The sequence below is a fragment of the Chenopodium album genome, chromosome 25 (genome assembly GCF_948465745.1).
Source record: "Chenopodium album chromosome 25, dcCheAlbu1.1, whole genome shotgun sequence".
Lineage (NCBI taxonomy): Eukaryota > Viridiplantae > Streptophyta > Magnoliopsida > Caryophyllales > Amaranthaceae > Chenopodium > Chenopodium album.
The window spans coordinates 20813681-20839675 of record NC_137858.1 but is presented as its reverse complement, the minus strand read 5'-3'; the positions used below and the strand labels follow the sequence as shown (position 1 = coordinate 20839675).

General features: G+C 36.0%; 1 protein-coding gene and 1 long non-coding RNA gene across 2 annotated transcripts; both read left to right on the top strand.

The window, feature by feature from the left end:
* Nucleotides 1-364: 364 nt before the first annotated feature.
* On the top strand, nucleotides 365-2967 carry LOC145615456 (uncharacterized). The gene is made up of 2 exons (XR_014107279.1): nucleotides 365-719; nucleotides 2772-2967. It is a non-coding gene; the product is annotated as an uncharacterized LOC145615456 (long non-coding RNA).
* Nucleotides 2968-9135: 6168 nt separating this feature from the next.
* Nucleotides 9136-15560, top strand: LOC145615291 (cysteine proteinase mucunain-like). Its single transcript, XM_081670354.1, has 5 exons — nucleotides 9136-9694; nucleotides 13254-13489; nucleotides 13578-13718; nucleotides 14433-14879; nucleotides 15100-15560. Exons 1-5 carry the CDS (start codon nucleotides 9220-9222, stop codon nucleotides 15190-15192), a joined length of 1392 nt encoding a protein of 463 aa, XP_081526480.1. The 5' UTR covers nucleotides 9136-9219; the 3' UTR covers nucleotides 15193-15560.
* The last annotated feature ends 10435 nt before the right edge of the window (nucleotides 15561-25995 follow it).

Below are 25995 nucleotides of genomic sequence, written 5' to 3'. Positions count from 1 at the left end.
AAGCTTCCCATATTCCACCTATGTAACCCCCCATATTCAATTTCATTAATTCTAATAAAACCTATTAGGGGGCGTTTGGTTCACGAAATATAGGTATGAGGTATGGGTTTAGAATGACTAAAACTCATACCATATGTTTGGTTGACAAAAATATGAATTTCAAACCCATACCTCAAACCCATGAGGTATGGGGTTTAGAAACCTTGGGGGGAGGTGGGTTTGGCTCATTCCATTCCCTTAGGTATCAAATAAAAGGAGAGAATAGTGAGATATTCCATTCCAGAATTAAACCAAACACATGATATTAAGTTTCAAGTTCCAACCCGATACCACCTTAACCCCATTCCTGATTCCAACCCCATACCACTTTGTGAACCAAACGCCCCCTTAATTTGCTGCCCAAACCCTTTCTCTTCCTCTTCTCATTTCACTTACAAAGAAGGCAAAAATACATCAGTTTTTCTCCACCAAAAGATGCAGCAAATCACTCCTCTTCTCCCCATCTTTTTCGTGGAATTCAAGGTGGGAATCAAGGGGAAATCAAAGCTTAACTTGCTGCCATAATCTCTGCCAAAATCGTGCTCTATCTCTCCTCTAGAACAAGCAAAAACGAGGCAAGGGAACAAGACTGTTTGGGTGGGTGTTGTGCGTGTGGTTGCTGCTGTTTATGTGCGGTGTTGCTGTCCTTTTCTTTGGGTTTTGGTGTCCTATATATCAAGGTAACTAGCTTTACTCCCTTAGGTTAGAACTATTGGATTTTAGAGTTGAATCGATAGGTAGAAACATGGCTAGGATTAGGTTCATTTGTAATTTTCGTTCATTTTGTGGCTGCTGTTATTTGTGTGACATAGAACGTGAATTAGTGATATTAATCCTTGTTTTTGTGCCCAAACTTGATTGATATCAAATCCTTGATGTTGTATGATCCTTTTATGATGTTTTTAATGAGTTTATACATGGTTTTGAGGCACAAAATGCACAATAGGTACTGCTGAAATGTTACATACCTGTCATGAGTTTTGTTGTGGTTATGAGGCATGTTTAACCTATTTTCTTGGGCTAATTCTTGCTGTTTAATGTGAAGTAGCATATAAGGGATTGTTGAGTATAATTTCCATGTGTTAAACTTCGATTTTGGGCATGTTTTGGACTTGTTATTGAGCACGGGAAACTGGAGTCCGCGAATGAGTTACAGTAGTTTTGGGGGTGTGAATTTGAGTTTTAAATCTGATTATATGGTTTAATTTCATGCCTACACTAAATTAGTATCTTGTTAGGATATCACCTAATTAATTTGGCATGATTCCAAGCAAGTTTGATATGTTTTTAGAGGCTAAAACAAGTTATGTAGAAGCTGCCAGCATGTCAGTCTATGCGTGTAGTTTAGGTGATTTTCAAAGGTGTATTGCCTAATTTCTAAGCCCAAATTGATGTTTGTTATGGCCTAATATATTGTAAGATCATGTACAATAATGGGTTAAGCTTAGTTTCATGTTTAAGGTGAGTTTTTGGGTGGATTGGTGTCCTTGGTTCTGCTGCAATTCAATGTAGGGGCTGCTGTATGTATGATTTTATTTGGGCATGTTCTCTCTTGAATTTTAAGCCCATAATGGTTTTATATGATGCCTAATGAGTGTATGTATATGCCCTAATTTTTATTTCGCATTTGAAGCGTGTTTGGTTGGGTTTTTATGATGATTATTGGACTTGTATATTGCTGTCCCGTTTTGATTGTTTATGAATTGGTAGTCTGGATTTTTGGTTTAATTAAATGATTTTATGCAATTTTTATTGTAAGTATTATATATTATTTGAAATTATATTTTAAATAGGTGATGAGTAAGTTTTTGGGTATTATAACCCCTAAAGTGAAATATTTCTATGTGTGTTTGAATATGTGTGGGTTGTAATTGTATTGTCGACGTCGTAATGCTTTAGAGAAGGATAACACTGTCTTTAGCATCACTTCGCCAAGAGTTGTGAATGCACTTAATTGTTGAATTTCGATAATTAATTATATTCCCAAACTCAGACGATACATTTTGTGTTTTATTAAGTTGAAGTGTGTTTTGAAAGGGAGTTTCGATTGAATTTAAGAAATATGATTTTCTTATGCAGTTTGAATTGAGTGTAAGACTATTTTTGGCTTCTCTGCAGATTTCTGAGTGAAATATATTGTATTATCTATTTTAAGTGATTTTTGAATTGTGTGTGGGGCCATAGTTGGGTGTGAGGCCGAGTTGCTTCCCGATGGTTAATGAACATGCTAACTACCTGGATTGCGAGTCTTAGGTAGCTCAACTTGGGTTAATTGTTGTCGTCCGGGGGTGTGTAAGACCTTATAGGCATCTACCCATAACCGGGAGTTGGCCAATCTTAGACACGGTCTCTGCGAGATGACCGGGGGTTCGTCCTGACAAACCTTAGGAAGTGGATTGCGAGGCCACTAGCGTTCCCTCCATGCCAGTTCTACTGTTTTGAAGGTTTTGGGTTTGAAATATTTATATTATAAATTATTACTTATTTGAAGTCTATATATTATTATGATTGAAATTGAGTGATTTAATGTTGATATTTTTGTTTTAAGTTTATTTTGAAATATTTCATTATTTGTATGGTTTGATGGTTTTAAGTGATTTCATTTGAGTATTCAAGTTGATTGTGGTTATGGTTTCTTTCTGTTAATTTAAGTCTAAAATCTTTTATTTCTGATTTAAGGGAGAACTGCTAGTTGCTCCCCACTGATTGTGGAACGTTGTTATAATTTGCAGGTTTCATTTGTTTATTTGATATCTGTGACGCTGGGTTGGGGATTGAGAGTTTAGAACCTAACTTTTAGGCTTGTATGCCTTTGTTGTTAGTTGACTGTTTAATCATTTTGAATTTAGTCTAGTTTGGCCGATAAGGGTTGTTCTGCCCTTGGCTTTTGAATGTAATTGATTTGTCCATGTTAAAGTTTGTTTGCTATTTTCTTTTGTTCACATAGTTTGCGCTTAGCTTAAACAACTTAATTTGGACGTGCAAATAAGTTAAATTTGACTTTTAGACCTAGGTTAAGCTTGACTTTTCTAATTGAAGTTAAGTAGCCTCCCGTTCAAGCGTAATTCCGCTAACGCTTCCAGTTCCAAAAGGACGGGGTGTTACACATGAAAAAAGAAGAAAATAACTATATTTGGTATAAAATTTGTTCACAGTAATTTTAGAAATTTTTTAATTAAATATAATTCTAATTTAATAACGAAATTTAAAATATACCGTGCATGGCACGGGACCTAACCTAAGTAATTATAACATAAATATGTCATTATACAACTTTTATTAAATTGTATTGTCTCTTAAGCACTACATATATAGTGAAAAATTTAGTACTTTAAATCACTCGTAATATTTGACTTGATTATGATTTTATTGAGTTAGAAAGCATATTGATAAGAAAATCATGATGAAATGGTAACCTTATAATATAGTACTTGATAGTCGTCCCATGTAAAAGCTAGGGACTTGCTTGTAATATCAAATAATCCCTAGCTACTAGGTTAACCATTGAAGCTAGAAAAAGCAATTAGTTTGGTCAAGAAAATTAACTTTGCTTGGAAAAAAACTTGCTAAAATAAAACAAATTAGGATAAATAAAATCAAATTTATCAATGTAAATTAAGAAGGTGTGGTCCAATTAAATAGTAAGCTATTAGCTAGCCATAGGAGCTAAAATGACAATTAGCTTAAAAACTTATGTGGCGTGGCAAGCTAATTTGACAATTAGCTTGCCATTGGAGTTGCTCTTATAAGTTTAAAACATAATATAATACTTCCTTGTTGCGTCGTGGCCTGTTCATTTCACCTTAAAAAATACGAAGTAATCAATAAAAATAATCAAGTTAAGTAAAAATAATTACAATTTAAAAATAAATTTGTTCAATAAATATAATTTCAGTTTAGTAAAATAAGTTAAATTAAGTTAAAATCAATAAATTCAAAGAAAAAAAATAATTCTGAACCAGTAAACAAAAAAAATTTCAGTTCAGTATAATTAATTTTAAATTAGTTCTGTAAAATTAATTTCATTTTAGAAAAAATCATTGATTAACTTTAGCAAAAATAAGGTTAAGTGAACATAGCTTACTAGAATATGTTACTAACTAGGAAAAATTGCTCCCATTAATCTGAACTTTGCCTCTTCCGTCGAAAATAATCTCAACTTTCGTTTATTATCTATTGCACCTAACTTTAGGGGGTATTAATTTCTATTGCACCCAACAGGTCATCTAACCTGATGTAGCAGGTTACCTAGCCACGTGTTAGCGTATGATTGGCGTAAATTTTTTTAAAAAAAAAAATCAAAAAACAAAAAAAATAAAAAAATAAAACCCCACAAACCACCCAAACCCAGCGGTTGCCACCACACCCCCACCCCCGAAAAACCCCTCCCCTGCTGCCGGAAACCACCGCCCAGCTTTCCCCCTCCCTCGAAACCCACCCCTTCCCTTCCCCCACCCCCGAAATCCCCTCCCCCACCCACGAAAACCCCCTCCCCTGCTGCCGAAAACCACCGCCCAGCTTTCCCCCTCCCTCGAAACCCACCCCTTCCCTTCCCCCACCCCCGAAATCCCCTCCCCCACCCACGAAAACCCCTCCTCCACCCCTTCCCTTCCCCCACCCCTTCCCTTCCCTTCCCCCACCATGGTTTCCCAAATCACGAGCAAGAAGGCCACGAAATTGCCCGAGAATGGCAAAAATCGGCCGATTTAGGGCTAACTCCAACCATTTAGCCCGAAATCGGCCAATTTCGGCCGTTTTCACCCATTTCTATGGCCGTTTTCATGGAGAAATAGGGGTGCGTTTCAGGTGGTTTTTTGGCGTTTCTGGGGGTGGTTCCGGCGTCGAGGTGGGCCAGGGGTTGCGACGCCGAGGTGGGCCAGGGGTTTCGGCGTGGAGGTTGGGGCTGAGAGAAGCTAAGGGAGGTGGCGGTGGTGGACGGTGGCTGAGAGAAGCTAAGGGGAGGTGGCTATTGGGGGGTTTTTTTTTTTTTCTAATTACGTTTTTAATTTTTTTTTTCTATTTTTTTCAACCAATTACATGTTGACACGTGTTCAAAAAAATAAATCAGAAATGTTTACCTGATTTACCGGTTGCAGGTCATTTGGGTGCAATAGAAATTAATGCCTCCTAAAGTTGGGTGCAATAGATAATAAACGAAAGTTGGGATTATTTTCGGCGGACGAGGCAAAGTTCAGATTAATGGGAGCAATTTTTCCTACTAAATAAAGAGGTTATGTCACATGTTTTCAGTGCTTAAAAAGGGTGTCACTTTACAAATATATTATTCAACGAATTCTTGTGAATTTTAGTATAAAATGCTTCTTTTTATCTTTTTACTTACAAAATTTCTATTTAACATTTACTAATGAATTAATTTTATCAATAATATTTGTAATTATCAACACTCCCTCCTTTTTTAAGTGTTACATGCATTTGACTTGCACATAGTCTTAAGCAATTTATTTGACTTTGACGATTTAAATTGAGTAAGGAGATCAGAGTGCAATGCCGACGCCATAGTGGAGGAGGGCTGGGGTTGGATTCTTGCAATAGAAGAAATATCGGGGGAGGACAAATTGGGGGTCTTAGGTGGGGTGTTAAGGTAGTGGTCGTCAACATGGGGGAGGCTTGGTGCCGGTGAGGGGAGGGGGCGAGGGAAGGGATAAGGGCGTGGTGGGTGGTTGGATAGGGCGGTTTTTTTGTAAGATTTATATTTTTTATTTATTAATTAGTCAATATATTTAAAAGAGAGCCAATCAAAGGTTGTCACGTGACATAATTAACCTTAATGATTGACGGAGTCTGTTAGTCATTTGATGACTTTTTCATGAAACTCGGGAGTATACTATGAATTTGAAATATTTTATGATCATGTGGAGAATAAATAGATTAGTTAAAGTTATATAGTGAAAAAATTGTAAACATACGAAGAGAGTATGCAATACTATACATAAAAGTCAAAATAATTGTATATACTCAAAATTTCTTTAAAAAATGTATTTTGATTAGAACATCAAATACAAACAATAGGAAAAATTGCTAAAAACCACTTTTTATAACACCAATTTTTTATAAAAAAAAAAAACAAAAACAAAAAATACCTTATAAAAATTATCTTGTGAAAACACACATAAAACCACTTTTTGTATTTGCGAAGTAACACATTAAATTAACTTGCTTTCCGGCGTTTACCTTTTTTTTTCATGCTTTGATTCTAACGTGAGTCGCATGTGGTCCGGTCAAAACCCCTCTTTCTTTATTTTTCCCTCCAAATGAACTTTCTCTCCCATCTATTCTTCCAACCAAGCCTCAATTACTCTCAATTGAAGAAGGAAACTCCATTGTTGAGCTCAAATTACTATAATTAACTTAATTTCGAGGCTAGTAAGTTGTATTTATTAATGAAATTGTTTTAATTAATTTTGTTGGGTTTTCAAAATTTCTAAATTAGGGTTTGTAATTGAAAACTTAGGTTATCATTTTGGGAATGATTTATGTCCACTAATGTGTTTAGGATGAAATTCGCAATAATTTCGAGGGGCCAATGTGTTTTGTATGCCCACCAATGTGGTCTTTGATTCAATTTTTTTAATATGTTTGCAATATTGGGCTTCAATGGAGGAAGGGAGTGAGGAATTGGGGTGGGGTTTTTGGGTGGATGGAGGTGAATTAAAGGCTCGTTCTCTTCACCCTAATTTTGCTGAACTGAAATTATTTTTACCAAACTGAAATTATTTTTGCTGAACTTAAATTATTTTTACTGAACTTGAATTAATTTTACTGAATTGAAATTATTTTTGCTGAACTGAAATTATTTATACTGATTTTCTATTATAATTCTTCTTTAAGAAAACTGAATTTTACTAAACATAACTTATTTTTTACTGAACTGAAATTATTTTATAGAATTGAAATTTTTTTACTGAACTGAACTTATTTTTACTGAACTGAAATTATTTTTACTTAATATTATTTTTTAAGGTGAAGAGAACAGGGCCTAACAAGGGTAGATTTTCATGGGAGTAGCGTTATTCGGTGAGATGGTGATGGGGAGGGTGGCACTGAGGTGGCGGTGAGGTGGTGTTGGTGGGGGTGGTAGTGAGGTGGTGGTGGTGGCGGCGGCGATGAGGGTGGTGGCGGTGAGGGAAAGGGGACTAATATAAAGGAAGGTGGTTTTATGAGAGCACTTGACCCACACATGCAAAGTCAACGTCGGAAAACCAAATCAAATATCGGAAACCGTGTTAAGGTTTTATTTCGCAGAAAAAAAAATATTAAAAAAATAATAATAGAATAAAATAAAAATATATAAAAAAAAAAGGATATTTTGTAAAAAAACTACCTTTTATAATCCATTTTTTGCGAGAAACTACCACGAAAACGAAATGTTGTAATTAACTACCTTATAAAACACAAATTGTTGTAATTGACTACCACCTATCGGAAAGTCAAGTTTAACTTTATTTTCCCGGCGTTGACCTAGTCACGTGCGGCTCACGTGACCCTTTAAGGACAAAATTTCCCCTTTTTTCCCCAAATTCTCCCTCCTGTTCCTTCGTAAACTACTGTTCTTCTTCTTCAACTTCAGTTTCATGTACTCTGCTTCATCCATTATCCTCTTCTTCTTACCTTCAAGGTAGCATACTCTGTTCCTCAATACAGCTACCTCACCCTTAAGAATATGCTTTTCTTAAATGATTTGATTAGTAATATCCCATTGCCAGTCAATTATTCCTTCATCCACCCAACGAAAGTATTTGTAACCGCTTTGATTAGTTTCAGGATTATAAAACGTACAAGCTTCAAACTTCCTTCCGAGATTATCACGCGTCCACGATATCACCCTCGCAATGAATTCTGGTTTAATTACCCAATTTGAAGAGGAAATTATGAAGAACAATGGAGCTTCGAATTGAAATTAGGGATTTGGGGATGAAATGAGGTGTTTTCGAAGGAACAGGAGGGAGAATTTGGGGAAAAGGGGGAAAGTTTGTCATTAAGGGTCACGTGAGCCGCACATGACTAGGTCAACGCCGGGAAAATAAAGTCAAACTTGAATTTTCGATAGGTGGTAGTCAATTACAACAATTTGTGTTTTATAAGGTAGTTAATTACAACATTTCGTTTTCGTGATAGTTTCTCGCAAAAAATGGATTATAAAAGGTAGTTTTTTACAAAAAATCCAAAAAAAAAAAGTGATTTTAGATGTGTTTTCCCAAGAAAATTTTTATAAGATGTTTTTTCTAAAAAAAAAAGTGGAAAGCTATACGTCGTCCTCGAATATCTAACTAATGCTCGCAAAATAAACTTAAATTACAAATTTACCCTTTTTATCAAAAAAATTACCCCCTCAATTTACCCCCTCTTCATACTACCCACCACCACCATCACCTCCTCCTCCTCTTTTAACCACCAACTCCTTACCTCCGGTTTCACAATCTACACAGCCGCGGTAATGACAAGTGAGGACAGAGGGAAGTCGGTCGCCGACGGAGAAAATGTTTTTTTTCTTTCTAAATTCGCTGCAAACGCCTTGATTTTTCGCACGTCCTAGGCTCAAACGCCTAGTTCATGTGAACAACCATGTGGTTGTATGAAAATTTTGAGCGTTTGAGGTGAAACGCCTAATTTTTTAGAATACCCTAGGCTGAAACGCCTAGTTTTTTCAAATAGCCTAGGATGTTTCGAAAAAACTGGGCATTTGAGCCTAGGGTATTCTAAAAAACTAGGCGTTTCAGCCTAGGGTATTCTTAAAAACTAGGCGTTTCCTGGTTTCGAATTTTTAAAAAGAAATTTATTGCGACGTACTGATTTCATACGGTTCGACGAGCCTTCTAAGTGCGTCTAAGGTTGTGTTTCTTGTACTTCATCGTTGTCCATAAGATCTAACGAAATTTTATTATAAGAATAAATACGTAATTTTATTTTATTTTGCGGGCGTTAGTTAAATATTTGAGGGCGATATTTAACAACCCAAAAAAAAAGGTTTAATAAAAGGTGTTTTTTTTTACAATTTTTCCTAAACAATAATACATTTTGATAGCAGTAATATTTTGTCTTCGGCCTATGCTTCTATAAATTAACCTCTTACTTTTCTCTTTAACAACAACAATCGCCCAATTTCCCTCACCATCTCTGTAATCTCTAGGAAAGAATTTTGTTATTTTATTTTTTTTTAAAATGGCTTCCTCATCCATAACAATCTTCTACTTATTAGCGACCCTTTTCGTAATCTCTTCAGCTTTAGATATACCCATAGTTTCACTCAACCAAAATAAGGGGCCGCTAGACCGGGCTGCTCGGACCGAGGAGGAGGTCATGGCTCTTTACGAGTCGTGGTTGGTTAAACATGGTAAGAATTACAACGGTCTTGGCGAAAAAGAGCGTCGTTTTGGTATATTTAAAGATAATCTCCGGTACATAGATGATCATAATTCTCAAAACCGGAGTTTTAAGCTTGGGTTGAACAAGTTTGCTGATTTGACTAATGAGGAGTACCGATCTAGGTACCTGGGTACTCGGAGGAAATCCAATTCTGTATCGGTCGGATCGAAGAGCAATAGGTATGCTTACAAGGAAGGCGATAGCCTCCCTGAGAGTGTTGATTGGCGGCAGAAAGGGGCCGTAGGTGCTGTTAAAGATCAAGGAAGCTGTGGTAAGCTTTTATCTTAGTATTATTCAATGATTTCAATCTGCAATTATGTCTCACAATTATTGGTAGTTTATCAAATTTAATTAAAATTACATAAGCATAATTTTATTGATATGATAAAATTGTTTTATTTAGTTTAGTGACACTCGAAATATTAGAATTATGCTTGTATAGAAAATTATTAATCACTAAGACCCTACATCATATTAATATTATAATCTACCTCCATTCTTAATTTCTTATTAATGGTAAGTGTAATAGAAAAACGGTGTAAACTTAACAAACACAAAGAAATATAAGTAGTTTAATATTTTATATTGATAAATTAAGTAGAATTATGTAGGCTGTGATTGGCCAGCCCCCACAAAATTTAGCAATTAGCCAATGAGGCAATGACGAATGACCCAAGTAAGGACATTGACTTTTTATCCGCATTCCACGGATTAAACATTTTTTTAAGAAAAATTACCTACTCAACATATTACCGATTTACCGGTCACTTGTCACTATTTAAAGCGGATTCATATTAAAGTTCGGATTACTAAAAAATAATCCAAAGTTGGAATTATTTTATGCGAATGAGACAAAATTAACATTATTCTTGTCAATTTTTCCAAAAAATAAAGCGTTATATGCTGACGTAAATAAGATCTTACTCCCTTCGTGTTTTTTTAAGTGTTACAATTTAACCGGCACATAGTTTTAGGCAATTTAATTGACTTTAATAAAATAAGAAGTAAGTGGGGGTAGTTGGGGCATTAAAAAATTGTAAAAGAAAAATAGTGGGGTTAACATTTTATTGAAAAGTAATGAATGTGAGAGGAAAAATATAATTTAAAAAGTAGTAGTGGATTTGGGTGAGAACCATGGGAGGAAAGAGATATATAATAATTTTATTGTAGTTTTTTCCCAAGAAAGGAAGTGTAACATTTAAAAAAAACACGGCCGAAAATCGAAAGTGTAATACTTAAAAAAACACGGAGGGAGTATAGAGTACTGATCATAAACTCCATTCGTCACTTTAATTATACGTTATATCATATTCCCTTTTTTTTTTCTTTACTCTTAACGAAAAAATTCGATTTATAATAATTAAAAAATTACATAGGAAATAATAAGTAAATGAAAGAGACTTATTTTTTGACAAAATGAAAGAGATTTATTATTGGGATATAATGCCAAAAATAAAATACCAAATTACCAAGTACCACTCTAGAAACGATTACATAAACTAGAATCTTTAGAGTATACGCAACTCCTTCTTGTTGGAATCTTGTCCTCTTAAAGTCTTAAACGGAAAGAATCTATAAAATATTTATGACTGGTGTAGTGATGTGGCCCATATTCTGGGTAAGATTCATTTCGCTCCACTCTGGTAGATTAGTCCAATTTAGGTGTCTCATTTTACTCCACCAATTAGTATTTCCGTAAGACCGTAACAGATATTATGGACAGATTCATAGAATAATTGATGACGTGCAATAAACAATATCAGATGGACTTGTCAAAAAAATAAAAAAAAAAAAATCAAATGGACTTGTCAAAGAGACCCAAACCAAACGAAACAACCGTGATTATCTAATAATTGGATTGCCACGTCAATTGTTTATTCTCCATTCATTTTCCACAAAGTCGTATATGTGGCTGGCTACACCGCGTGGCAAGAGTTACTTTTTTTTTTTTTTTTTTTTGAGGGGTGGCAAGGGTTACTTTGTAGTGTAATAGGGGTTACTTTGTCAGTGTTAAAGGAGTTAGGCCCCGTTCTTTAGAGTTGCTCTGCTCTGCTGAAATATGCTTTGCTGTGCTCTACCCTGTCCTGCTTCAATCTGCTCTGCTCTGCTTAAAATTAATACTTAATATTGAATTATTATAATAATAATTAATATTTATAATAATAAAAAATAATTAATATTTAATAATAATAATTAAAATTTAATAATAATAATAATAAATAATTAATATATAATAATAATAATAATAAATAATTAATATTTAATAATAATAATAATAAATACTTAATAATAATAATAATTAGTTATTAATATTTGATAATCATAATATTAACAATAATAATAATAAAAAATTAATAATAATTAATATTTAATAATAATAGTAATAATAATAATTATTATTATAATAATAGTAATAATAATACTTATAACTAATAATATTAATTACAATAAAAATAATTGAATATATAATAAAAATTAATATTAAGATAATAACCAATATTTAAAGATAATATTAATAATAATAACAATAATAATTAAATAATATTTAATAATAATGATTATAATTAATATTTAACTTTAAAAATTTAATGATTATAATAATAATGCGATAGTAGTAGTAGTAATAATAGTAATAGTAATAGTAATAGTAATAATAATAATAATATTAGTAATAATTAATATTTAATAATAATAATAAAAATTTTAATATTAGTAATAATAATAATAATAGTAATAATAATAATAATAATAATAATAATAATAATAATAATAATAATAATAAAATCTAATTTGCTCTGCTCTGAGAAGCTTAAAAGAACAGGATCTTACTTTATCAGATTATAGGGTTACTCAATTAGTATTATAGGGGTTAATCAATCAGTATTACAGAGGTTACTTGGTCAATATTATAGAGGTTACTTTATTCTTTTTTAAGTTGTCATACAAAGTGGCTAGCCACACACAAGATGAGCTGAAAATCTAATTGAAATACTTTATAAGAATTTATATGCCAACGGGCCAAGATTGGATTCAAATCTAACTTTTTAGACTCACATTCGAATTAACCTAAATTTTGACTCATAGATGATCTACATATACAAGTGTATTTTTTGCCTAATATATTAACTGAAAAATGTTTTGTTTTTAGTCCAATAACAAATTTCGTGCTCTATTAAATTGATTAAAATTGATTTAAAATTTATCTAGGCTTATTTTTCACTTTGTTTTTGAAGTTAAACTTTATTATACTTGTTTCCATTTCATTAGTTTTATAGGTTATATTGCAAAATTAAATACGGAGTTTGATACTCTTTTGATCAATATAAGAAAAAGCAACTCATCTCAAATTTAGTTTGATTGGTCATGATGTATATTTTAAATTGTCAATTTATTTCTTAATCTAAACAAAAGAATCATTTAATTTTTATAAAATTTGTCGTAAACCTTGCAATATCTGTGAAACAAATCAAACAATTATATAGGGAAGTACATGTAAAACATCTTTAAGGCAAACTTGGAATGTTTTAGACAAAAGAAATTCAATTATACAGCAGTGTAATACAGCAAGAGTATTTGTAGACTACGCTTTGTAAGTAGCAAATTTGACATCATATAGTTAATAATTTGTTAGTCTTTAATTAAACCCAAAAATTAATAATTGACTATGCTTTTAACAAGTTTGACGTATGTTATATTTCAATTATACTTGACTTAAAGTCGACAATTCTTGAGGCCATAAAAGTCTAACTAGCATTATCTACTTGTAATCTTGATACAATTTCGTATTGTAGATGACTAAGTTCTTGTCTAACTATACTTGAATAAAACAGGGAGTTGTTGGGCATTTTCAGCCATAGCAGCTGTTGAAGGTGTAAATCAGATAGTTACAGGAGACTTGATCTCTCTATCCGAGCAGGAGCTGGTAGATTGCGATACTTCGTACAACGAGGGATGCAACGGCGGTCTCATGGACTATGCTTTCGAGTTCATCATTAACAATGGTGGTATTGATACTGATGATGACTACCCTTACAAGGCCCGTGATGGCACTTGTGATACATACAGGGTAATTTAATCAGTTCTCAACATGTTTTTGATGTTACACATACATTATAAGACACTAATAATGTGAATGTTACTTAACATTTCTGCAGAAAAACGCCAAGGTTGTTACAATTGATGACTATGAGGATGTTCCTATTAACGATGAGAGGTCATTGCAGAAGGCTGTTGCAAATCAGCCAATAAGTGTTGCTATTGAGGGTGGTGGTAGAGACTTCCAATTATATGCTTCGGTCAGTGTTTGTGGCATTTTTGTTAAATACGTTAAATTTCTAGTTTATATAAATTTACCATTAAGAATTAATAGTCACATCTCACATATACAATTTTAGTACATGAAAAGTTGTACTCCCTCCGTCCCTAAATTACATTCTTGTTTGAAAATTTACACGGGAATTAAGGAGGCCGGATAGAATAAGACAAATAACAATAATTAGATAATGCAATGGGAATTACAAAGATAGATTAGTTATTACTCATGACATGTCATCAATCCTTTGCTAAAAAAAAGGAACAATCACATGCTCCTAATTGAAAATTTTTAACCAATCATATTCATTGTAATTTGACACAAGGATTATGAGTGAGATTAGGTAAGGATGAGTAAGAAAACATTAAATATAAAACAGAAAAAAAGAGTTGATTTACTAAAAAAAACTTACCAAAAATAGAAAGGAGGAATGTAATTTAGAGACGGATGAGAGTAACAAATACATCCAAGGGTTGCAACAACTAATACAGTTAATTACAGCTACTGAATTCATTGGTAGCATTGCATTTACCAAAAAAATTGAAAATTTCGTCATCACTTTAATGAACCTATGACAACAATATATGAATATGTAACCAATCTAGTTAGTAAAATAGAAAAATGTGAATTATATAAATTCTTATAAGTTTTTTCTTGTAATTTTTTTTTTATTTTTTTTTTATTTTTTATTTATCAGGGTGTGTTTACTGGCAAGTGTGGAACAGCATTGGACCATGGTGTTATAGTTGTTGGTTATGGGACAGAGAAAGGATTAGATTATTGGATAGTAAGAAATTCATGGGGTGCTGGCTGGGGAGAGGAAGGGTACATTAGAATGGAGCGCAACGCGAAATATACTGGCTTGTGTGGTATTGCAATGGAACCGTCTTACCCGATCAAGGAAGGCATGAACCCACCCAATCCAGGCCCATCCCCGCCAACGCCAGTCATGCCTCCCAGTGTTTGTGATAGCTACTATTCCTGTCCTGAAGGCAACACTTGCTGCTGCATTTACGAATATGCTAATTACTGCTTCTCATGGGGCTGCTGTCCTCTTGAAGCAGCCTCGTGCTGTGAAGACCATTACAGTTGCTGTCCCCATGATTACCCCATTTGCAATGTCTACCAGGGCACCTGCTCGATGGTGAGAACTATTCATGCTTTCCCGGCCTTAAGTCTCTCTTCTATTACTCTGCTTACTCATGCTCACAATATATAATCTCTAGACTCAAAATTACTTCATACAATAATTACTGTGAAAAACTATTTTTGTATCTAGATTAGATTCAAAATTTCAAAAAAATGACATTCAAGGTAATATTTCTATGTGAGCTAGCTTATATGGTGTGTTTCTGATGTTTCAGAGCAAGAACAACCCCATTGGCATTCCAGCGTTGAAGCGTACTCCAGCAAAAGCTCACTGGGCATTCGGTAGCACAGGGAGGAGCAGTTCTTAATTACATATTTTCGCAAAGAGGCTGTGAATTTTGAACACCATTATGTGCTATGCTCACATCAAGCCCATTGTGGTATCGGATTCATAAAGCAGCTGTTGCTTTAAACATTATAAATGATGCATAACTTAAAGTAATACAGGTAATCCAGTGGTGTAACATTCCTGCAGATGTATGCATGAATATGATCCTACGCTGTTAATAGCCCAGTAATGTAAATAGATTGGATAGTGGTCCATCAACATTGGCAAGGATCAAATTAGATTACTTGTAATGGCTTATTGTATGTTATTTATTCTTGTATAATTATCTTGAACATTAAAAGTTGTATTAAAGAAACAATTATAATCTTAGTTTTATAAGTTGTTATTTGTTTATTGTTTATGCCAAAACTCGCCTAAGAGCGATGTAAGATTGAGATGTCGATGACTAGATGGAATAACTATATATATATATATATAAGAATGCTTCAAATGTAAACGAATAAGAGACAAATGGTATTTTGATGATGCAATTCAAAGACCCAAGGAAGATGGGAAAAATCGCGGGTGGGAGTAAGTCCACCGATTTTTATTTTTTTTTTTTGACGGGGAAGTCCACCGATTTTACTATGTGAACTTAAGATAAAATAAGTATAAATGTACGCTTAAAAGTATTCGAGCGTATTGTAGTAAGTAGAGAAATATCGAGTGAGTTTTTTTTTTTTTTTTTTTTTTTTTGGGGAGGGGGGGGGGGGGGGGGGGGGTAGGGGACCCTTGCCTCCTATTTATAGGCTGAGCTTCCTTCCTCCTAAAAGGTGGAAGTAGAGGTGGGCATCGTGCCGTGTCGGGCCATCGCTGGCCGTGCCTATATGGCTCGTGCCGTGCCTAATTTTTGACTGGTCCACCTGCCTGGCGGGCCGTGTCGGGCAGCGGTCCACCTTGATTTTTTCAATTTTTTTTTCAAATATAAAAAAATCGATATATATTTTTATTTGAACAACCTTAAAATGAGTATATTTAAATTTTTTTATTAATTTATGTTTATGTTTTTGTATTATTATATTACTCCGTATCATTTAGGAAAAAGTAACAATGCATATAATTAAAAAAATTACGAGTGCGATAAGCCAATAACACAAAAATTGATGAGTAACTTATTTTATTATATGATGGTACGATAAATCGATGTTACAATAATTTATAATGATAATTAAAAATCGTACAATAATTGGTGAATAAAAATCGTAAAATAATTAAAAATCGTGTCATGCCGTTTGCCGTACTGGCGGGCCTAGTGACCGTGCCTGTGTCATGCCTGTTTTTTAAAAATTTGTTCACGGCATGGCCCACGGCCCACAAATGGGCCACCATGCCGCCCGAGTGCTAGTTTCGTGCCGGGCTCGTGTCGGCACGACACCTTTAGGTGGAAGACCGTTGATAACCGAGTTTTGAGGGATACAAGGATGTGGTGAATTGGAAACAAGACCAAAATCTCTGACCAAATTAAAACATACTATTTTAATTTGACTTTTGAGAAGATTAAGCCGGCGCGTAAAAAAGCAAAAAGGGTTAAGACATTGTCGTGAACTATATCAGAACAAGAAAGTATCAATACGATGTTTAAATTGCATGTATAACATTGACATCTATTTTGGATGCATTCCAACAAATTCAACTTCCTCTACAATGACCTTGTGGGTTTATAATATGAACGGATTCATAACTCAAAGTTTTACTTAATCTATGAGTATTAGAGGGACAAATCATAGTTTCAATAGTAATAATAACATATGGTTTACATTTCTTTTTAAGAAAGATCATCTCACTAATAGCTTTAGATGGCTTAGCTACGCTAACAGAAAGGAATGGTGTCCTTCGATCAAGTTTATTATTCTGATAGAGGGTGCGGAGTTATTAGAAAGCTAATTATTCAATAAGGTCAAGTGATCGGAATGCCTAGGTGGAGGCCGCTTCTGATCAATAATATTAATGTATAATAAAATGATAGTTTAATCTTGACTGAACCCTTCGGGTCGCACCCAAGCAACTAACGATCCAACACGGCGAATTAATCCGAAAGGAATTAATTAGTCACTTGAGTATTATGAACAAAGACATCGGATTCCGAGCTTAGAGCGTTGGAACCGAATCTCAAAAGTCAAGCCAAAATTTAGGAATTGGCGAGACAGGAAAATGTTTCAAGTAACAAGTAAAAACCCTAGCTACACAAAGGCTAGGGAAGCACGCCAAATAAAAGCAAGCCATGTGGCAGCGCACATGGAAGCACGCCATGTGGCGGCGCACGTGGCAGCCACCAAGCGGCAGCGCGCCACATTGGCAGTTCCATGTGGCAGCGGGCCGCGGACCCGGGTGACGGGTCATGGACACGGGCCAAAGGCTAGTGGCCCAACCGAAACCGTCTTGGGGCTTAAGGTTAGGTGCCACATGGTTAGCTCACATTGGATGTGAGTTGCCATGGGGAGCAAGTGAGGAAGTGGTCCTCACCTAACCATGTGATACTTGTTACTTAGTGATCCCTTTGTTTATTTAACTAAGGATTGAATTTAACATTCTTTCCATGTGGGATCTTTTTGTGAAAAAGTCCCACAGTGAAAGATGAGTGGAATTCACAAGGAAGCACTCCTTATAAATAGCCAAGGCAGACCTTTGGATTGTTCACTTGAGTAAGAGCTCAAAGGCATCTCCACTAAAGAGAAAACCTTTAAGCACATTAATGTTGGGGTTTGGTGAGTCCGACTCACCGCGGAGAAACCTAAGCCAAGGATCTCGCTCGCAATTATTAAAATCACATAAGCATAACAAAATAAACACAAAGGGTAGAATAGGAATTATACCTTTGTCGCGTGCTTAGCTCGACCAATAGGGCTCTTAGTTAAAAGCTAGCCCCAAAATTACGACGGCCTGCAACGGAGATCCACCCGCAACACGATCACCGACTTAAGGTCCGTTGCCTTGGGGTTAGCAAGGCCCGACCAAGCCCGAGTAATTATGTGAGTTCAAGGGTTTTTACAATGGAAATGCCCTATTCAACTCTTACTCAAGCATCATTCCCAATGCCCCAAGTTGGGTATTTATAGGGAATGATGAGAGTATGAAATTCTCTTCCATCAATGTGGGACAATGAGATTTTAACATTTTATTTTAAAGCTAAAATAAAATAATTAAGCAAACTAGTAATAAATCAACTAGTGTCAACTATACATGAGAGAGCAAGTGAGGACTACTTGGGGGGGGGGGGAACTTGCTCCCTACTATCTCCTTCACCTTGCGCCACATGTCCTCTCCCACTTTGGCATCAAGGCTCCCAAGTGGGCTTCCCATTTATTCCTCCCTTGGTCTCGGCCCAGCCACCCGCACCTTGGAGTTACGTGCTACTGCTGCTGCTCTCGGCCAGCATGCCGTGCACTCCAAGTGCGGGCTGCTGCTGCTCCTTGGTGCTGAGGCTTGCCTTGGCTGCTAGCATTGGTGTGCTAGCACGCACCAGCCAGTCAAAGCATGGCTTGGTCTAGCCACCATGCTTGCCATTGTGCCCCTAGCACTCGGTTTGCTCGGGGCATTCCGATGCTAGGGGTATTTTGGAAAATACGTTGATTTATTACTATTTGCACGTCTCATCTTTTACTATTTTTGACTCGACTTCCGACGCTCGGTTTCAACGCTCTAAGCTCGAATTTCCGACATCTAAATATTTATTACTCGGTCGACTCATTAATTCCTTCTGAATTAATTTGTCGTGTCTGTTCGTTGGTTGCTTGGGTGTGACCCAAAGGGTTCAGATAAGATTAAGCTTTAATATTAATTATGCATTAATATTACTGATCGAAAGCGGCCTCCACCCAGGCATTCCGATCACTTGACCTTACTGAATATATTAGCTTTCTAATAATTCTGAACCCATTATCAGAATAATACAATTGTTCGAAGGACACCATTCCTTTCAATCTCCCACTTGTCCTTTCGAACAAGTAAGCTTTCAGTGTATAGCCCCTTTCCTATGTCACTTCATGTCTCTTCTTGAACTATAGGGTAAGATTATTCGTCATCCCTATTATGTCCAGAAGTGTTTCTCGAAATTCGAGTTTGACTATCAATAAGTAGATGATTTTTAAAATCCATTTGAGCACGGCCATGCATTTTCACAGTCTCGCTCTTCGAGAGGCCTTGTAAACAACAAAGACATGTTCCCTATTGTTAGTAGGGGGACATTCCCAGTCTTGTAATGTAGCATCTCTTACTAAGAGGACCTAGCCGTCTGATTGCCGTCGTTATAATCCCCATTTACGGCAGACGTTTGACCAACATCAAAACGGACTAGTACTCAAACAAGAGACCTTACAATACTCATGGTCCAGGAAAAGGGTTCCAATAGCAATAATGAGAATTATACTTATGACAATTTTGAATCTCTTAAAGTATTCTCATAGGTCGATCCAGTATGGTTCTAAACCAATACATGTGCAAATGATTTATGTCCTCGTAGCACAAGAAACGGTGCTATAAATCATACTACACACTAATCTGTATTGGGCATTAATCGTCCACCATATAAATGACCTTGATTAGGGATAATTTTCGATTAAAAAATTCAATGTTCACTTAATAGGTGTTTCTTCTAAGACATTGTCTTGATACCCTATTTTGAATATTTTTTAAAATTGAATGGACTCATTATTTACTTTTAAACCACAATTAAATAAATTTGTGGAATATTTAGAAAATTTTTATTCCACTATGAAACTTCACAATGTTTCATCTTATGATAAATGGTTTTCCCAAATGTTTTAAGAGTAATACTCTTCATAAAAAAATTCATATAAATCACACCCATATATGATATTCTTGATTTCTTTCATGCAATTGTGAAATGTTGTCATTTTCATATTGCATAGGTTTAGTTATAATTTGCAAATTTTAGCATCTTCATTATCGACTATTTTCATAATAAGATGATAAAATTTTGAGAGTGTTAATGGATTACATGTGATTTAGGATTTATTGTCCAATTGATGTGATGGGCGTTAGAACGGTCGCTTGTTCCACACTCAATCAAACACATTTATTAACAAACACCTTACAAACCAAGTATAATGACAAGTAAGAGTTCGGTGCTCAAGGAACGGGATATGGTTGCTAATGATCTTAACACTTAAGCTAATTCATAGTCAATGGTGAATTGGGGTTCGTCAAGTAGACAAACAAACTATGGTTCTAAATCAATGGATTAAAGACACTAGGGAATGGGATCCACTCAACCAAGGCAATTAGGCAAACGGGGAGTAAAATAGACAAGATATAGCAAGGACTATATGTAAAATCAACCTCATGCAATTAGAAAACAACTCACACTACTAAACTTAGATTCCTCATTAGTCTAGCAATAGATGATACATAATCAAATTGCAATAAGTAATGACATACTCAATTTACACTTCCATGTCAAATTAGGCATATCATGCTATCAAGCTCCTAAGTCAAGGGTAGCTAATCCTATCATGAAGAACTAACAAGCAATCTCATATAATCAATTTAATTGCAATACAAACATCAATGTTTCTCCCACATTTGCATAACTAACCCAAAAGTTTGAGCTTCACCCAACCCCTAGCAAGAAGACTACTCACAACTCATGTTTATCAACATGCAATCAACAATTAGGGTTCTAACTACTTCAATAATTGGGGAAAAGTGGTTAACAATTGAAATAACTATCATCCAATAACAAATTACCAAGAACTAAGAAGATTTAAATAACATGCAAAAGCAAATAAAATCAGAAATTTAATGGAGAAAAGTAGGAGGAAATTACTAATTGAAGCTTTAAATTGTTGAATACAAAGTGCCAATCTTGAGAAACAATCTTGAAACCAACTATTACAATGATTGAATTGATGAAAATTAAGCTAAATTAACTAAAGGGAATGTTTCAAACTAAGAGGAGTCTCTAAAAACTAGGCTATTTCTATCTAGGTTACAAATGAATAAAGGAGGAAGTATTTATACTCCCCGTAACACATAGGGAAATCCGTAAAAGAAAACGGATTTCCCAGCGAGGAGCGCCTGCTCCGAAAGTAGGAGCGCCCGCTCCACAGCCAGGAGCGCCCGCTCCTCAAGGCTGCACGCCCGCTCCTCACAGGGTGTGCAATTCTTGAAGCTTTGGCAGAAAGTTGGCAGAAAGATCGGAGCGCCCGCTCCTGAGGGGTGCACGCCCGCTCCAGCTGGAGCGCCCTCTCCATTCTTTAATTCCCTTGCCTTAAACACAAACCATGCACCGAAAGCTTGCCAAATTGAGTCCATAGACCTGCAAAACATGGACAAACACAAACCAAGAGGGGGAAAAGCCGAGACAAAACATTTTCATTCAAAATTGGGTTAGAAAGAGGGGAAATGATCGCAAAACCGAGTTTAAATTAACACAATAAGTGGTCAAATAAACCACTTATCAAATCCCCCCAAGCTAGCCGAATGTTTGTCCTCAAGCAATTCACATTGCCCAAAAACAAACCCAAAGATCAATTTGCTCAAAGAAAAGCACATGCATAGATAAAAGAATCCTTAAGCAATAAAACTCGAGCATGAGGTATATGCCTAAGATCAACCACGGTCATGACTAGCCAAAGCCTAGCTAACCTTCCCGAAAATACTCAACTCAAGCCTATTCAACATATCTTACCGCTTCCCTATCAAAAACTTCAAATCCCCCCTAATGGTAGTGTCTTGTGACTCCACGAAGGAGCCGGAAAAACATAGATATAGCGGGTTTCGAACGCTCGACATCTCAATGAAAGAGTACCCTCTCCATATGCTTGCGAATCAACTCCCTCCACCAACAAAGGCATCCACTACTCTCCTAATCATTACAAGACTCAAGGACTACCACACAAAGTTAAGGCATATATATAAAACTAGAAGTGTTTTGCAATATGAGCCGACTAAATTGTATCATTTATAGCAAACCCAAAAAGGCTTCTAACCTTGACCCAAGTTGCAACTATGAATGAACTTTTTAGAGTACACCCCCAAGCTTATTTGGTTGCTAGGGCGGTGACAATACATTCCTTCTTCGCATTATTTCCCTTTTCTTTTTATTCTTCATTCATTCCCCTTTTTTCTCTCTCTCTTTTTTTTTTTTTTTTTGGTATGTACATCACTAACTACTAATTATAGAGAACTAAAAATTAAACTATGGAAATGGTAATAATAGAAATAAGGAAAATAATATGCCTTAACCCTTTGTGAATAAACATTACATGACACCTTTTATCAATACTAAGAGTAGTTTAGGCCACGACCTTGGGAGTTGAGACTCAAGTTCTCGATCTAGGTACCAAATCAAAGAGGATCCTTGCCACTCATGCAAAATGTAGTAGGCTTGAAAAATAATAAAACCTCACCTTTTTTGGAACAATGTGGGATCAAATAATACCATCCGGGGATCAAATTCCTTTGAGATAGGCGACTCCATCTTACCACAAACCTAGACTTTAAGTCTCGTACATTCGGGAAAGTTATTCTCACACTTGCCTAAACTAACCAATTCTATGTTCAACCAAGGGCATCTAAACCATGCTTGAGATTTTATTACGAAAAGAAAACAAACATCCACCACATACAATTCAATATCATCATTGCAAACCGATCAAAGGCAAACAAAATCTTCTTTTTTTTTTGTTTTTTTTAGCTCATTTTTTTTCATTTTTTTTTTTTTAGAAAGCTGAAAATGGGGGAGAGGAAAACTAATTAAAGAATTTGGATATTAGGGTTTTGGATATTAGGGAATTTGGATGTTAGAGGGGTTAGAGGATAAGAAAAAGAAATTTGGATATTAAGGGAAACCATCATCATAAATCCACAGAAATCATCATCAAAATTCATCATCAAGAAAGACCAAGGATAATCCCAATCAACCCAAGATACCAACCAACAAGCAAACCAACCAAAGCATAATCATATCAAAGCCATAGATAAGATGCTCCAAATAGCACACACATAAGGAGAAATGAGACAAAAACATCAATATGCAATTGTTCTAACCTAGGCATGCCATAAAAACGTGAAAAGGGCAACAACCAACTTAAAATAGGCATGCAAGCTAGAACATAATACCATATGAATCCTACCACAAGTCACGAAGGCTAAACTAAGCCTTTCATGCCAAACATTCCACATACAAACTCAAAATTCTCCATACATAGCACAAAAAGCATCACAAGAAAGCACACATCCTACCAAAACCAAAACCTACTCATAGGCATAAAAACCCCAAAACTACCCCCAAGCTAGACTTTTGAATACCGTTCCCACAAAAAATAGACACGAAGAGGACAACTCTCCCCCTCCAAGCTAGAACTTGACACCGCCCTCGGTGTCACAAAAGACGGGAAAGAGTAAAAGGGAACGGTAAATACAAAAGCCTAAGCCTACTCCCGATCACTCCTCCCTACTCGGCGATGGAAAGAAATTGTAGTTAGGATCTACATCGTCGGAGTAGGAAGGTTGATCCACATAGGGAGGGAGATCATAGTTGGGGCTACTACGGTAATGACCGTAGTCCGGTGCATCACTAGTGCCCCAACCAGCATTGTACCCGGGTGGGAACCCGAAGTATTCCCTTTGGGGGTGGTTATCGATCTCCTTCGGAGTGATCCTACCACATGTCTCGGGGACGTGGTAATAAGAGGGGTCTCCCCTATAATCGTAGGGAGGGAAGGAACGAAGCTCCGAAATGGAGCTACGGGGTCCTTGCCAAAAAGGGTAGGTGGGTTGGTTGTTGTTCCAACCCGCAACCGGCCCTTGTTGAACGGGCCGATTATGATAGTTGACATAGGGGAGGAAGTCTCCCCTTTCAACTTGGTTTTGGTAGGACATTTGGAAGACATATCTTTAATATTCATTTTCTTGAAGAATTCTTTGGTTGGAAAGATTGAGGTGATGGAAAGCAGATTCGAGGTTAAAGGAGGAAGAAGAGGAGGAGGAAGGGCCGCCCATATATCCGGGAATGGTGGATATGCTATGGCGGCGGGGTTGAATAGATTGGTCGGGGTCGGGAACATTACCGGGGAGCCTCTCCCTTGGCACTTGCCAAGTAGTTCCCACGGTGTTCATCACCGCCGCATTCGGTAGAATGCAACGGTGTTTCCCCTAACCAACCAAGAGTAGGTGGTCAAACTACCACGGATTTCCACAATCATGTTCATTGTGACCAATCCGGAAAGGTCAAGGGCATTTGAGCCTTCAAGCGGGGTTAATTGATCAACCCAACGGGTGAAGCCCAAAGCCTTGGCGATGATAGTGATCATCCCACCACACTTTATTTCCCCTGTCAACTCCGTGCTCTTCTTAATGTCGTAGCACCGTTTAATAAAGATGTACCCCATATTTACGTTGCCTTCTAAGTCTCCCTCAAATCGGGAAGCTATAAAGAGGCATTTTATCTCCTCTTTTGTTAGCTTCCCGAGGTCTTGCTTCGTGAAGCAAGCATACCCCATAATCCTCATCAATATGCGGAGTACAGGATGGAGAATATGGCTAGCGTGGCTAGACCGGGACTTAAATTCGGGGTACCCCGCGATAGTGTTCCACCACGTTCGTTCATCATAACTCGAGAGGGGATAACTATCAGGTTTAATTATTTGGTTGTTAACGGGCCAATCGAACATCTCCTTGAGTTGAGTCAAGGTTAATTTTTGGGGTCGATTAAACATGGAAAAGCTGATCTCACACTCAAAGGGTTCTCCCTCACCACTAGTCTTTTCATAGAAAAGGGTTGAAAGGAATTCGAGAGTGAGCGACGCGAATGTATCCTCCCTCTTTTTAAGGAAGTCAAGCCATCCGAAATTGTCGGCCACTTGTCGAATTCCTTCATCTATTCCTAACAATTGGCAAGTCCCTTGGTCATTAAAACGGGTTGGGAGCATTTTCGTGAGGAAAGCAATCTGTGGTAACCTTTGGATTTTTCGGGTAATTTAAGAGAAGGAGGAGGACCGGATTGGCTTATTGCTTTGTTTTGGGCTATTGTTTGGTTTAGGGATTTGGTAGGGCTTCCGGAGGAACGGTTTTCATTTATTTGGATGCCGGAAGTAGTCTTCCTCTTCTTCCCTCCCGCACCTCCATGCCGGAAAGCTTACAAAAATCACCACAAACAACACTCAACAAGACACAAACAATCTCCTTAACTTCAAACCCCCAAATAAATCCAATGTACCTGCTCACAATTCAATAATAATTCCACACAACCAATTAACAATCTCAACACAACAATTCCCACACAAAAATTCACAAATTCACAAAGTATAATCAATTTTTCATGCACAAGCCATTCTCTTACTCTACAATTATCCACAAAAATCAACAATTTAATTATCAAAGGCAAGAAAATTTGTTTAAATCACCTAATCATGCAACTAATTACACAACAATCATGAAATAAACAAATTGAGAGAAAGATTGAAGAAAAACCCTTAGGTTTAAGAGGGAAAGTGAAGTAAGGAAGAAGATTATACCACTTAGAGTATGAAAATACTCTAAAATCCTCCAATTTACCCAAATTTCTCCTTTTCTAGCAAGCTTGGCCCCTTTTCCTTTGATTTTCTTCAATCCCCACTTGTGGGTCTTTGAAACTTTTGCCCAAATTTTTGTAAAATTGTGGTTTTTGGAGGGAGAATTTGATGTAGATTAAGAATTTGTGAATTTTGATTGAAGAAAGATGAGATTTGATGATGAAAATAAAGAGAGAAGTTGGAGAAAGTGAGGGTTTTTAGAGTGAGAAGTAGATGGGGATAAGGAGAGAAAGTATGAATGTTAGAAT